Here is a 13,431-nt window from a genome sequence, read left to right as displayed (position 1 = left end):
AGCTAGTTTATTGTCATAGTGCTTTTTTTATTATGTTGCTCTTTGTTGTTTGCTTTCTCTTCTGTTTTTTTTCCTCCATACAGGTGATCCAGGTGTTTTGTTTGTTTTTCTTTCTTTCTTCCCCCCCTTCTCACCGTCTCTTCTCCCCTCTGGTTTTCTTTCTTTCCCTCTCTTTCTTTCATTCTTTCTCCCTGTCCTATCCCCCAGTCATGTCTGTCCCGTTTGTAGCAACCGAAAATAAAATAAATACATAATTATAATAAAGGTCAATCAAATGGACCAATATGGCAAGGCCATGATGATCCACTTGGTAAAATAAATCCGCTTGGCATCTTTCTTGGCCTTACAGTTTTTACCGAATGCCTAAACACTAACTGTGAATCCTGTAGCACAATTTCTAAAACTAGTCAGACTTACAGCAAAACCACTCACTGAGTGTGCAAAACTAAAAGCACAAAAACTGCTTTGCACTCAATTTGCAATTTCGTAACACACACTTTGCAAGACTGTAGGCACAATTCACTGCACAACAATTTCCAAATTTCCAACACACTCCTAGCAAAAGTATACACATGTATGGCTATCATTAACACTAATTTGCCAACTGTCTGGCACACTTTCACATGTGAAAACTTTCTTAGATAATTCGTTCACTTTGCAATCAGCCTAAGCACTATAATACAGGTAAGCTGTGTGTGCGGAGTACAATGGAGGGAGCAGAAAGAGTGAGAAGTAGAGGAGGCCGAGGAAGAGGACGTGGAGGTGAAGAAGTAGGATGAAGAGGACGACAAGGACAAGGAGGAGCAAGAGGAAGACGAGGAGGGGGCAGAGGAAGCATGTTCACTGCAGACCACGTAACCCATATAGTCATTATGGCGATTGCAAATAATCCTATACTTGGAAATAAACACTTGTGTTTGTTTTGATGTGTTTGAATAAACACCAGTACTTGAAGTTTGGATCCCTCCATGCTTATGGATCTATGACAGAAGTATGAGCTCAAACTGACATAGCCTACCTTGTGCACAGGGAAAGCAAACGCCAGATGTGTTTTGTATTCATACCATCAGTGTGCAGTTGGCGCATTGTGTGCTTAGTAGATGATGGCTTGTGTGTACTGTTTGATACGGAAACACCATTTTTACGAAGGTGTGAAGAGTTAATCTAGCTGTGTTTGCTTTTGCAAGAGAACTACAATGTTTTGATTATTGGTTGACAGGTTTTCTTATTTGTGTGAAGAGTTTTGCAAAATTAGCCAATAGTTACAAAAAATGTGCTTAAGCAATCAGAAAAAACTGTAAGACAACAATTCTGATGGCTAAAGATCCAAACGGGACACACAAAAAAAAAAAAAATCAACATCTCAAAATCTGAACATGACCATGTCCACACTTCTTGCTTACATCATATTTAAAATGAGTTTTCAAAAGTTTTTTCTTTGAATTTTCAAAATTCAAAGTTCAAAAACACACAAAAATGTATAATATACATTCTTTCTGTATTATTCAAATAAATACTGAGTTTAAGTGATTTCCAACACACTGCCTATTTATACCAACACTTTATTGTATCCTAACCTATAGATTCAAAATTAAAATGCCTGAAGAAGACATCTGTGATCAGTGTAATATTAATCGAGTACATAAATAAGTGTTATTTTTGGATAAAGAGTTCTTGAACCCACAAACACTGAATGCAAGTTTTGCTTTGGTGTTAATAAGACAATAAGATCCTCCCCGTCCTCGTACCTGACTTCAATCCTACACTGAATTTCAGGACCTCATCACCTTTGGCCTCCCATAGCGCCGCACGACTCTGTCTGGTGTTTGAGATGGACAGAGTGTGTCACCTGGGGGTGTGTGAGGGAGCAAAGTGAAACGCACTGACAGACTGCGTGCGTGCAAGTACAGTATGTGGCTGTATGTTTACACTCTCCACACACTGTAGGTGCTGTGGCTGCACACAGGCTGGCTGTTTCTCTCTGGAACGCTGTCGTACTGTTGACCACAGGCGGTCGCCTCCTGTCACATTAGATTGCTGCTTCTTGAGCACCTTCAAAACACACATGCGAAATACATGCAAAATAAAATTCAGTCATGCAGCGCACACACAGATTATTCACAGGGATTTTACAATAATTATGCCCTAACTCTTCAAACACCACAAACACAGAATTTCATCATCCTTCATACAAAAGCAGCACACTCTGTCTTTTTTACCTTATTTTTTATTGCTTCACATTGACATTCGTGAACATGATAGACATCCGAAAGAAAAAAAGATCATTTAGTAAGAAGAGAAATGAGAAAGTCAACCGAAAAGATGAAAACATTAAATAACATTATCGCACTCCCGTATTCGTCTTCCCTGTCATTAGTCTTTCCAGGTACATGACAAAAGCATCGTTCAAAATATTTTGAAAAAAGAAAATGTGCATACACGTAAGCATAATTCCCCATACATTTCTGATGAAAATCGGGAGTTGTATGAATTTTGTTGACAAGAAATAACAGAGTTATCCATCACCTGGTTACGTCTTCCACTGCTAAATTTGCAATAAGTATTTATCTTTTATTATAAAGTCCAAATGATAGAGCTCGTTGATTAATAACATGCTTTTGTCTTAAATTCATTTAGTACAACAGTGCTCCAGGTTACCCTACATCCTTACACATCACTGAACACCACACCCTGTGAGTAAATAGAATATGTTACATACATTCATATATTTTGGTCCTATGTTCATTGCAAGATGCAACTTTAGCTTTATTTTAATTTACTAAAGCTAATGGAAAAATACATTTATTTTAAGGAGATACAAAAAGAGAAATTTCTCTGAATGTTTAAGGCTTAAGGACACACTTGACACTTGAATGTATAACTGAGTATCTCAGTGCGACTGCATTCAAGGAGAAGCTTCTTAAAACACATTATTCCAAATAAAGGGGTTCTTAGGTTGCTTTTTGGGGGGTGGAGGGTTTTAAAAGTCAAAGAAAAAATTCATTAAAAACACCAAAAAATATTGCTTTTTTTTTTTCTTTTCCATGTGCTGTGGGAGATCTTTCTATTCCCTCGTATTTCCTCCTCCTCTGCAGCGATCTGTCACATCCAGTTAGTCAGTCCCCCCCGCCCTCTTTAGTTCCTGTACTCGTCCCCACAGTCCCCGATGATCGCCATGAGGTCCCTGGAGCGTTGTGTCACTGCTTCGATGGCGGAGAGATCTTCAGCCGTCAGCTGCAGGTCAGAGCTGCAGCTTCGCAGGCTGTCACTGATGTGCTGCCCCGCCCCTGCGACGCCTAGCCGGCAACCCACAATGACTCCACCCACTGCAGGCCGGTCCAGCACGTAACGCATCGCCACGCTGGCTATTGAGGAGTTACGTCTCTTGGCTACCGTCTCCAAGGTGCCGAGGAGATCTTGGAAAAGACTCCAGCCACCCCAAGTGTTGATCATGTTCTTGTACTTGGAAAGGGAGGCGGTGTAGAGCTCCACCCTAGATATAGGCTCCACCTTTCTGAGATAGCGTTCAGAGAGCAGACCGCCAGCTGCACCAAGAAAAAATGGATGCAAGTGAAATGTAGGGGGGGCGGATGAAGAAGTTAAAAGTGTCAGGGTGGAGAGAGGGGAGAAGAGGGAGGACAGATGGGGCGGAAGGATGGAGATAAGTAAGAAACAGTAGGGAAAACATGAAGGGAGGGGAGAAGTGATGGAGGAAAAGAGGCGTACATGGAGACCATAGTGGTTAGGAGGAGGATGGGATGCAGAGGGGAGGGAAAGTTAGAAGAAAATAGAAGGTGGGAGGGGAAAAAATGAAAGCAAGGGAGAGAGAAAGAGGATGTGTCGTCATGTCATCTGACTCCATCTCAGAAACCCACCATTTTACAGTCCCACACAACAATATTAATGCACAACTCGCACGACTAGAGATGAAGTAACGTCTACTGAAGAGAGACTGAAGTCGAATATTGCTAATGTAAGATGACTGCATGCAAATAAAGGAGTTATATCTCACCGAGCGTGCCGTAAGTGAGGAGCTTAATGTTGTTGGCGACACAGAACTGCTCCATCCTGGCTGCTGGTCGCTGGTCAATCACCGAGTACTGAACCTGCACAGACGGCCACATTAAACACAAAGAGAAGAGGAAGACTATCCTAAATGTGATGGAGCAGTGTTCTCACACGTAGAGGGATGTGTTACCTGGTTGCTGGAAATGCGGATGCCTTTGCTGGTGATCTCTTCCAACCTCTGTGTGTCAAAGTTAGTGAGGGCGAGCTCACCTGAGGAAAAAATAGTCAGATTCTTAACTTGTGTGTCTGGGAACCAGCACACCTCTGGTACTGTAGTCAAGATTTAATGCAATGCAATAACAACACACATTAGTCAAGATTTGTTGTTAAGAGTCAAAACCAAATCTGTGTGTATGTGTTTTTCTATCTATATCAAAGTGCACGCTGATATTAAACCATGATTAGCCACCAAAAGAGTCTAATTCTTGTGTTTATATACATTTATGTTGTTCTCCTCAGTTTCTCCCAGAGTGCAAAGCAATTTTTTGTCATTCATTTTTGTCACTCTTAAAATCTTATGAGTTTATATTATAATTATATGTTGTCCGTTCATTTATAAATTGTGCATTTAGTAGTACAGCGCACATACGTATGACTCCTTCCTGCTGCAGGTCAGAGAGGTGACCCAGTGCCTCCAGATATCTCTTGTCCCCATAGTCCCACCAGTGAAACTGAACACAGTCCAGGGTGTCCACCTGCATTCGAGTCATGGACCGCTGCAACGCCTTCTCCACCACCTGCAAGAACAGAGAGAGTTCAGCTGATTTCTTCTCCCAGAAACATCAAAAAATGTCAAAGCTGAGTGCTGGATTTTATGGACTGATACTAGAATCAAACCTAACAGTATCTATTTCAAGCCATTCGTAGAGATAAAGACAGAAAAGAAATACTGGCGAGGTTATGATTTGATTCTTAATAAAGACATGCACTGCTCTCTAGTGGATAAAACCGGTCTCACTGTTAAAAGCACAGCAGACTGAGCATTGCTGAGTGGCTCACCTTGCGCTCCATCAGTCCAGGTCTTGGTACATATTTAGTCAAACCCTGCAGAGCTGGGCTGAGACTCCCAGAGGATTTGGACTTCAGCTAAAGATCAAACAAAGATAAAAGTTGAAAAAACACCAGTGACTGAGCGGGGTTACATTTAACAGCTAGACTGAACACACTAATTCTGAATTAAGGGTGGAAGAGTTAAATAGTATATGTGGATGGGTTTTCTTTATATGGGGTTTCCGATCATCTGCACATTATTCCAGGTGAACGGCTGACAAAGGCTGATACCATCAGACTGCCACAACACATCAGCTGATATTGCATCAACTGACCTAAGTGCACACACTGGCACTGGTGAGTGTGGGAGTGTCTTAAAGTGCACACCAAGTATCTGCACCTCTGTGAATAACCAATGCTAAAAAAATATCACCACTTTCTAATACAGGTTTATTTTATCTCTTGTCTTTAAATTCTGATGTAATTGTGTTTTCCTACAAAATACTTGGCAAGGTCCTGTCAAGATCTCCCAAGGCAAGGTCGTTATTTACTGTCAAATAAGTCATTCTCAGCATATGACAGAAAATTACACAGGTTTCTGTCTCTAAATCAGGAACCCTGCTCTACCCTTTCTGCTCTCTGTAGTTCATCTTTTCCTTGTTAATATCACACATACAAACACGCTGCGGTACATCACTCCAACTGCAACCGTGTAGACATCAGATTTTAAACATCACAGTAGTAAGAGTCCCCCATCCCTCCTCACTCAAGTTTAATTTACCTGTATTGATATCTTCCAGCACATTGAATAAAGCTGGCAAATGGTTGGCAAAACTGAGGTTTCTTCAAATTAAAATGGCTTTTTTCTTCTCATTGTTGTCAAGCGGTTGCTCATAAGGGATTGTGTAATTGCTGGGGTTTCTTTCTGATATTGTAGGGTGTTTATTATACTGTATGGTCTTCCCCTCACCCCAAAAAAGTCTGGTTCTGTCTGCAGTTTCTTCCAGTTCAAAGGGAGATTTCCTTTACACTCTCACCAAGTGGTCCCTCATACGGGGTCATTTTATTCTTGGGGTTTCTTTCTAATATTTTAGAGCCTTTACCTTACAATATAAAGTGGTTTGAAGTAACTGCTGTGGTGATTTGGCGATGTGTAAGTAATACTGAATTCAGTATATACACACTTACCTGGCTGTTAAACTGTCCAAAGATTTCCTCTGCAGGCCCGTAAATGTCTGCCATGTCGAATGTGGTGAAACCAGCATCTACATACTCCTGCATGGCCTCAACTACAGACATGAAAGGAAAGAGGAAAGCAGAGAAAAGGAGGAAAGTAGCACAGATAAGGCGATGCGTGGTGGAGCTTAGAGTAGTGTGAATCATTTCTAGTGTATCAGTCCAGCTTTAATTATCATCCTTAGTTTGCCCAGATACGTTTTAGCTATTATTGTTTATTTATCCCAGAACAATTAAAATAGACCAACAGTACAACTCTACATGAGGGCTTCATTTATTGTAGGATTATTGTATTAAACTGCACTGTAACTGTACCTAATAAATTCACTGAATGAATGAAGCATACGAAAATAAAATAAAAATCAAGACACCTAGCTATTTTTTTTAAGTTATAGCTACCCGGGGTTTACTGTTCACCTGCCCTGACTTTATCCACCGCTCCGTGCGCCCCGGACACCTGCCACATCCCGTTCAGGACCCGGCAGATCTCCAAACCTCCGGACAGTGTCACTTTGGGTAACGAGGACATTCTGCTGTCAGGGCCGAGGGAGAAGCTGCTGGAGGCGGCCTGCTGTCTTACTTTTTCCCCAGTTGTAAATAAAAGAAAGAGGAAAACTTTAATAAGTGTCCTTGCTGGGAGCGGTGTCGTGCATTAACCGGTACTAATACATTCGTGTTCAAGTGACTTACTCCGTGTACGCCAAAAGACCTGCTGGACTCAAAGCCGGCACGCAGCACTGCAGGTCACCGCTTATCGCCGTCAAATTGAAACATTTATCAGTTACAAAAGAGTTTGGTAACAGTTACAAAACACACCACTGTTTCCACCAATAGCTGACGCTGTTTTACCGGAAATAAAAATCACTCTACAGGCAGGCTGGCTGCTGATTGCTGCCCCCTGCTGGATAATTCAGGAGGGGACTAAAATACCTGAAAACATATCTCGAAAACAAGCAACACCAATAACACACAGATGAGACGCAGTAAAAATAAAAAGTATCTTTACTTTTCAGTTACATCTCAGTTAGAAATCAACAGCACTGTTCATCCAGACGAACTGTGCAGCAGTCCAATTTTAAATTTCACTCTGCAGTTTCTGCCCCCTTCTTTTTTTTCTTCCTCTTCCTCCTCTTCTTATTGTTGGGTTTGCTGCCAGTCTGTCCTCCTACAGGTGTTGGTCTGTCCTCTGTCTCTGAAGCTTCACAGTCTTCTTCTGAAGCTGCAGGTCTCTTCTCAGAGGAAGGCAGATTGCTTGGTTTCACCTCTGGGCCGCTGTGACGGAGTAAAGAGCAAGAGTCAACCTACTCATCTAAAAACACTACAGGAAACTTCCGCAGTACTACTGTTGAGAGAAACATTAAAATAATAAGTTGCATAGCCACTTTGATCAGGTAATCATGTTTTATCCCAAAACAAAGATTTGAACAGATCTAGACAGTGTTACAGAATTAAACTAAAAGAAAAAAAATTACTGACAAATTCAATGTTTTTATGAGCAGACAGGGAACAAATACAGAAAGTCAAATATAACAGACACAACTAAAAACTATTTAGCTAAACACACTGTTAGCTAACCATACAGATGTGTGCGCAGACCTGCATGGCCATAACTCAATGTAACAGCTGGTGTTAAGGTTATTTTTGTAAGTTTACATGACACTCAAGTATTCACCTTATCTGAACAGCCAGTTCCTGCTTTGTATTTCCAGGCTCGCTGTGTTTCTCCAGCAGGGCCACGAAGAAGCCGTGCGTGAGGGTTTTGGCAGTGCTGGCACGCAGACACTGTGGGAGGGGCTCCAGGCCTCGCTCAGGCCACTCAGCCAACAGAGGAACCAGTCTGGACGGGGAGACACGAAAGGATTTGAATAACACTTCTAACAACCAGTTTGGCATAAATAACATACCTCAGGGAGCAAAACCCCAACACTGAACACCTGAACGTTTGTTGCATTTTTTTAACATGATTTGAGTTAGTAAAAGCTACCTCAGCCTGCATCTCTACACTTACAAACAAAACTGTAACACCCCCCATTACATATGTATTATGGATATTTGAAATTATTTCACTGTCGCTAACTGCACTTTGTCAGTCCTCATTTAATGAAAATCTTAAATCTTGTGCCGTCAGTGTCATTGCATAGTCCTGAAAATGGTCTCACACACCTGTAATGTCCAATTTTATTGACAACACTACAATGCAGTACTGCTACTATAACATGCATGTGTGTCAAGGTGGAGAGATCACAGAAAAAAAAAAAAAAATCTCCAGGTTTCATCGTCTAGAGAGCTAAATGAGAATAGAATGCTTTAAAATGATAAATAAACAGTCTGAATGTCTTCAGACTGTTGCTACCTGAAGCCGGGGTTCTGCTGCAGACAGGCAGCTACCACTTCCTCATTCTCCTGTTTGTGGATGGAGCAGGTGGAGTAGACCAGGCGCTTCAGGCTGGGAAACCTGAGAGCGTGGTTAAGGCAGCGCAGCTGGAAGGAGGCCAAAGAGGCCAGACGAGCCTGCTCCTTCTCCTGGTCAGCAGAGGTGTTGTCCTGGAGGCACACCATACCTGAACCCCGTCACACACAGGTTACAATGCTTTTTTGGTTGTTGTTGTTTTTTTTACTATAATTAAGCTGTTTGTTTCTTTATTTGCACACTGGGACTCTGATTCTTGCTTATACTTGTGAAACGCAGCAAAGTTTTGCAGTATTTGCTTGAACTTGAGAGAGGAAGGATGGATCGGTGATGCCTAAACGGGTTTCTATTCCAGTTTCTACTCTGGACACCCACATCTGTGACTAAGGTTTGTTACATAAACAACAAATTCAATGTTTAAAAATGAAATAAATATGATACATTTTGCATTCAAAGTAAACTAAAGTGTCATAAATTGAAGATACATATGCACAGATGTTATAAAGAACCCTACTGCAGTCATACAAACACAGGGATAACTGGTCACTCTACCTGAACCACTGCAGGAGGGATCGAGCAGGATGTACTCAACATCCTTATACTGCGGGTTGTCGGGGTCCACCTTCAGGAAGTCCTGGTTGGCCAGCTGCTGACAGGTGACCCCTGCACGGAGCAGGAGCGTTGACATGGTGGCCAAGCGCTTTCCATCCAAATCAAAAGCAAACAGCCTGCCCTTGTTCTTCATGATGGCTGCCAGCTGGCTGGTTTTGTTGCCAGGTGCGGCACAGGCATCAATGATGTGGCTACCAGGTGGAGGACTAAGGAGATGAGCGGGGAGGCAGCTGGCTTTGTCCTGCAGAACTATGTGGCCTGCTTTGTACAGGAAGTGGTCATGGAAGTCAGTTTTAGGAGAGAAGACCAGCAGCTCTGGCAGGTGCAGGTCACTCAAAAAGTATCTGTCTTTCAGGGATAAGTCTTCCAGCCTGGAAGCCTTCCCCAGGTAGGAGAAGCCATCCCTCTTCAGGTAGTCCACAACATCCTCCACAGTGGTCTTCAGAGTGTTCACACGTACATATCTGGGCAACTGGTCTCCAGCGGGGTGCTTGACACTGCAAGGAAGCAGGTCTTCATTCCTGCTTACCTTCTGCTTCACCTTCATGCGAGCCAACTCCGCCTGCAGTCTGGAGCGATGCTTCATCATCATGGCCTTCCAGGATCCGCCACACTTCAGCCCCTGGCCTATCAACAGGTCGTACACGAGCACCTTAGCTAGGGGCATCTTTAGCTTGGTATGCCTGAGTAGCTTGGTGGACTCGATGATCTCCTGCAGGACGGAGGAAAACTTCTGGGTCTCACAAACCAGAGCGAACAGCTGTTTGATGTTCTTGAATTGACTGTCGTAAACCAGAGTTTTCAAAGCCCCCTGTTTACCCTCGACCTTCTCCGTGATCTCTGCTGCTTTCAGGTACAGAGCCATGGCGAAAGAGGGTTTTTTTCCCTACTGCGCTCAAACACTCCTTTTCTTTCTTTAGTTCTGAGCAGGAAACAACGAGCGAGTTTATTTGAGCTCTGTAAAAGCAGCTTCTTCTATACTTTTCCTCCGTGCACACGTGAGAGGAGGGGTCACGACACCGGAAGTACTCGTTGACGCACTGTTTTTCTTTTGACGTAAGTAGTAGTAACTGGTGCCGGATCAAAGACAGTAGAAAACGTCTCTATCGCCCTCTGGTGCCTGGCTCCAATGCAAACAAGTTGTCCTCAAATGTTCTCTCCTTGAGATGCTTTAACAGCGTGGCTTGTCATGAATCGCAAGACTTAATGTGACCAAGTGGTCGGCGGGGTTATGAACAAAATAAATTGACAACGCCACCCAGGGGAATTGCACCCCCAGGAAATATATTTAAGAAAAATAGATAAAAGGAATAAAAGAAGACCGCATAGATTCAAGGATGCACACTGAGGCAGGTTGGCTTCCAATATTAAAACAGTTTTATTTATAGAAATGAATAAAATATTATAAATAATATTTTATAAATAAAATATTAAAGGTCAAGATGTAGCATCATTATTGACAGTGTCCTACAGTAAAAATAAAACCATCGTGGAACTGGGACTTACCAGCAGCCGTGGAACCAAAAGGAAATCACACAAAAAGAATCACTGCAGACCACCCAGTGCTGTACAAAAGAAAGTGTGAAAACGACCCACCACCTGAGGTCCCAGGGCCACTGGCTCGTCCTCCTTCACTGAATTAAACACAGAAAAATATGTTAAAAGAATAAGAGGACACTGAGCGTCAGGCTCGCTACAAATCATAAAAAGACTAAAACACACTTTAATAAAAGAAATCTCACACTCACTCACTCTCTCTCACACACACACACACACACACACACACACACACACACACACACACACACACACACACACACACACAAAAGGCTTATTCCCCACGGGTCAAACTACCACTCGTGCTGGTAATAATTATTCTCAGGCGTAGGCCGGTCTGGCTCCCCACCGGCTGAGACCGGCCACCCAGGCGATTTAGAGTCCCAGCACGACACTCGGGCAGAGAATCACTTCAGCCCGATCACAGAAGCGTGGGTACGAGCAACAGTCCAGGGTAAAATAGAACACCAGGCGAACCCAAAACAAGGTAAGCCTACTTAATAAAAACAAGACAAGACAAGACAGCAGACTCCACCAAGGAGGAGTTCACAACAGCAGCTGAGAAGGCAGTTCACTCTTCCAATTTAGGTTGGGCAATTTGTCATGGAGGGGTGAGTACAGCAGTGAAACCCCCAGGACCGGAGGCACTATACTCTCATTGGTGGAGATAACACGAACACCTCTCTCCGCAATGGCAGAATTAAACAGACTGCTGCGCTGTAGCTGTCATATAATCGGCTCTTGCTGATGTGGGTGGGTTCCCAATTAACCCAATCACCTGATACAAGGAGCGAGTGCAGCGGAAAGAGAGCGAGGGTGGTAGAGCGAGCGAGAGAGAATGAGAGAAGAAAAAAACGGAAGGCGAGTAGCCCATCTGGCTACATTAAGTTGCTGCGGTAGAAAGAAGATCACGAGGTAATTTAATGACATAAATCACTGATGCAGATTTAAAACACTTTTGAACTGAAACATCGCAAACGTGGAAACTATTTTGATAATGCAGTTATATTTTTACTAAATAAGTTGACATGGATTTTATGGAGGCTGTGTGTGCTTTCCAACAGCAAATATCAATGCATGTTCTGAAGAACATATTTATTGATATGAATAGTAGCGATTGACAGGATTCAGTTCATTCTAAACATGGCATAAACAGGATAGTTGCAACTTCAATGATGTCACAGACTATAAATCTATTCTGGATTTGGGATACATGATGATGCTCTGTACTGAGTCTGCACAGTAAACTGCACAATAACCAGTTTGCTTTTTGTCTGGGGGTATGGAGTGGAGGTGTGATTTTCCACTATCTTTATTGAATAATACCACATTTTTAATGATAGTGATTTGGTCAACTGGCTCCATGTGATTAAAAGACTGTAAAAAAAATGCTGAGCATGTTGCTCTTTCTGCTAATAACTTGTTCTTTACTTTAAAAAATTTAGATCAATGTGATGCAGCCTTTTCCTCAAGATTGATAACTAAAGTGTCCCAACTTACCTGAGCCTGAACTCACAGATGGTGTGAGACCTAGTCTAAAAAGGAGAGGAGGACAATCTGGGTTTATCAAAGCACACTTCAAAAGCAAAGCAATTGTAAATTTTACAGGGGTGCACTATTGCTCATGACATGAATAACTTGCACAGCTGTGTGGGCACTATCAATGTTGAATGATATTTGCTAGTTTTCTTGTGTTCACTGGCATCCACAGTGAAGACATCGTGGACAGCGGAGAATCTCCCGGTGGTGGAGCAGACTGGGACAGAGTTCCACTGATGAAAAAGAGAGTCACGATGGATATTATAAGAATTAAATAAAAAAAGATTCAGACCAAAAGATTTGTGATCTACACAATCCAAGCTGATCAACGATAAGCTCAGTATTTTCATTTAATATATTTTTCATCTGCTTGAATGTTTCCTGCTTCACACAGTGCTCAACCTGCTAGATTTTTGTTTGTTATTCATTTATTTTAAATGTCTAATCTTATCTTTGAATCAAACATTCATACATATATACACTGTGTTCATTATAATAACATACATATATACTGTCAGACACCACTCTGACATTCCATTCATGCTCAGCTGAATATTAAAATGGACAAATATGTGTCATCTCTGCATACGCTATGATCATTATAGAATGACATGAAATATTAAAACTGAGCTTAATCTTCAACATAAGCAGTAGTCATATAAATTCATATACTCTTAAGCACAAATGGTGAAAGTTTTTCTGCAGAATAAGTAGCCTATTAGTTGTATCTGTATTGCGGTGTTCTGATAGTATGGCTTCTTATACTGAAGAAATGGATCTAAATAAATAACTAAATAAATCCTCCAGCACTCGTTATTGTCACCTATTGCTAATGTTTTGACGCTGCCAACCTCTCATACGCTGTAAGAATTTAATTCAACTGTTTATCACAGAAAAAGTGTGACTTGTAGGACACGTAACACTAGCGGGCATAATGTTAGCTTAATAGTCAGCTCAACAGCTGTTGTTAGCTCCGGACAAGTGACTACAACAGTAGCGATGAGCCCCGATGAACGGAT

The 13,431-nt window shown here is 42.1% G+C and overlaps 2 protein-coding genes across 3 annotated transcripts; both read right to left on the bottom strand.

The window, feature by feature from the left end:
* Window positions 1-3,135: 3,135 nt before the first annotated feature.
* On the bottom strand, window positions 3,136-6,823 carry LOC146610546 (uncharacterized). 2 transcript variants are annotated; one of them, XM_085345092.1, is made up of 7 exons: window positions 6,712-6,823; window positions 6,247-6,347; window positions 5,068-5,154; window positions 4,658-4,805; window positions 4,199-4,278; window positions 4,013-4,106; window positions 3,136-3,545 (listed from the first exon to the last, which is right to left on the bottom strand). In XM_085345092.1, the coding sequence occupies exons 1-7, from the start codon at window positions 6,821-6,823 to the stop codon at window positions 3,136-3,138; spliced, it is 1,032 nt and encodes a 343-aa protein (XP_085201218.1). The 2 variants fall into 2 exon arrangements, with proteins under 2 accessions (XP_085201218.1, XP_085201219.1); XM_085345093.1 differs by having other exon boundaries at window positions 5,068-5,148.
* A 496-nt stretch (window positions 6,824-7,319) lies between these two features.
* nsun5 (NOP2/Sun RNA methyltransferase 5) lies at window positions 7,320-10,430 on the bottom strand. The gene is made up of 4 exons (XM_085344711.1): window positions 9,257-10,430; window positions 8,648-8,855; window positions 7,967-8,131; window positions 7,320-7,566 (listed from the first exon to the last, which is right to left on the bottom strand). Exons 1-4 carry the CDS (start codon window positions 10,179-10,181, stop codon window positions 7,377-7,379), a joined length of 1,488 nt encoding a protein of 495 aa, XP_085200837.1. The 5' UTR covers window positions 10,182-10,430; the 3' UTR covers window positions 7,320-7,376.
* Between the last annotated feature and the right edge of the window lie 3,001 nt (window positions 10,431-13,431).

The sequence above is a fragment of the Diplotaxodon limnothrissa genome, linkage group LG20, assembly GCF_057381915.1.
Source record: "Diplotaxodon limnothrissa isolate DT_005_m linkage group LG20, D_limnothrissa_male_GT1.1, whole genome shotgun sequence".
Taxonomy (NCBI): Eukaryota; Metazoa; Chordata; class Actinopteri; order Cichliformes; family Cichlidae; genus Diplotaxodon; species Diplotaxodon limnothrissa.
The sequence above is the reverse complement of the archived record's forward strand: the minus strand, read 5'-3'. Positions and strand labels throughout refer to the sequence as shown.

Coding starts and splice junctions, on each gene's coding strand:
- LOC146610546 (XM_085345092.1), bottom strand. CDS start 6,823: ATGTCCTCGTTACCCAAAGTGACACTGTCCGGAGGTTTGGAGATCTGC. Junction 4,279..4,657: donor GCAGCAGGAAGGAGTCATAC/GTATGTGCGCTG, acceptor TTTTTTCCTCAG/GTGAGCTCGCCCTCACTAAC. Junction 4,107..4,198: donor TCCGCATTTCCAGCAACCAG/GTAACACATCCC, acceptor CCGTCTGTGCAG/GTTCAGTACTCGGTGATTGA.
- nsun5 (XM_085344711.1), bottom strand. CDS start 10,181: ATGGCTCTGTACCTGAAAGCAGCAGAGATCACGGAGAAGGTCGAGGGT. Junction 8,856..9,256: donor TCCCTCCTGCAGTGGTTCAG/GTAGAGTGACCA, acceptor GACGGGGTTCAG/GTATGGTGTGCCTCCAGGAC. Junction 7,567..7,966: donor GAACTGGCTGTTCAGATAAG/GTGAATACTTGA, acceptor ACTCCGTCACAG/CGGCCCAGAGGTGAAACCAA.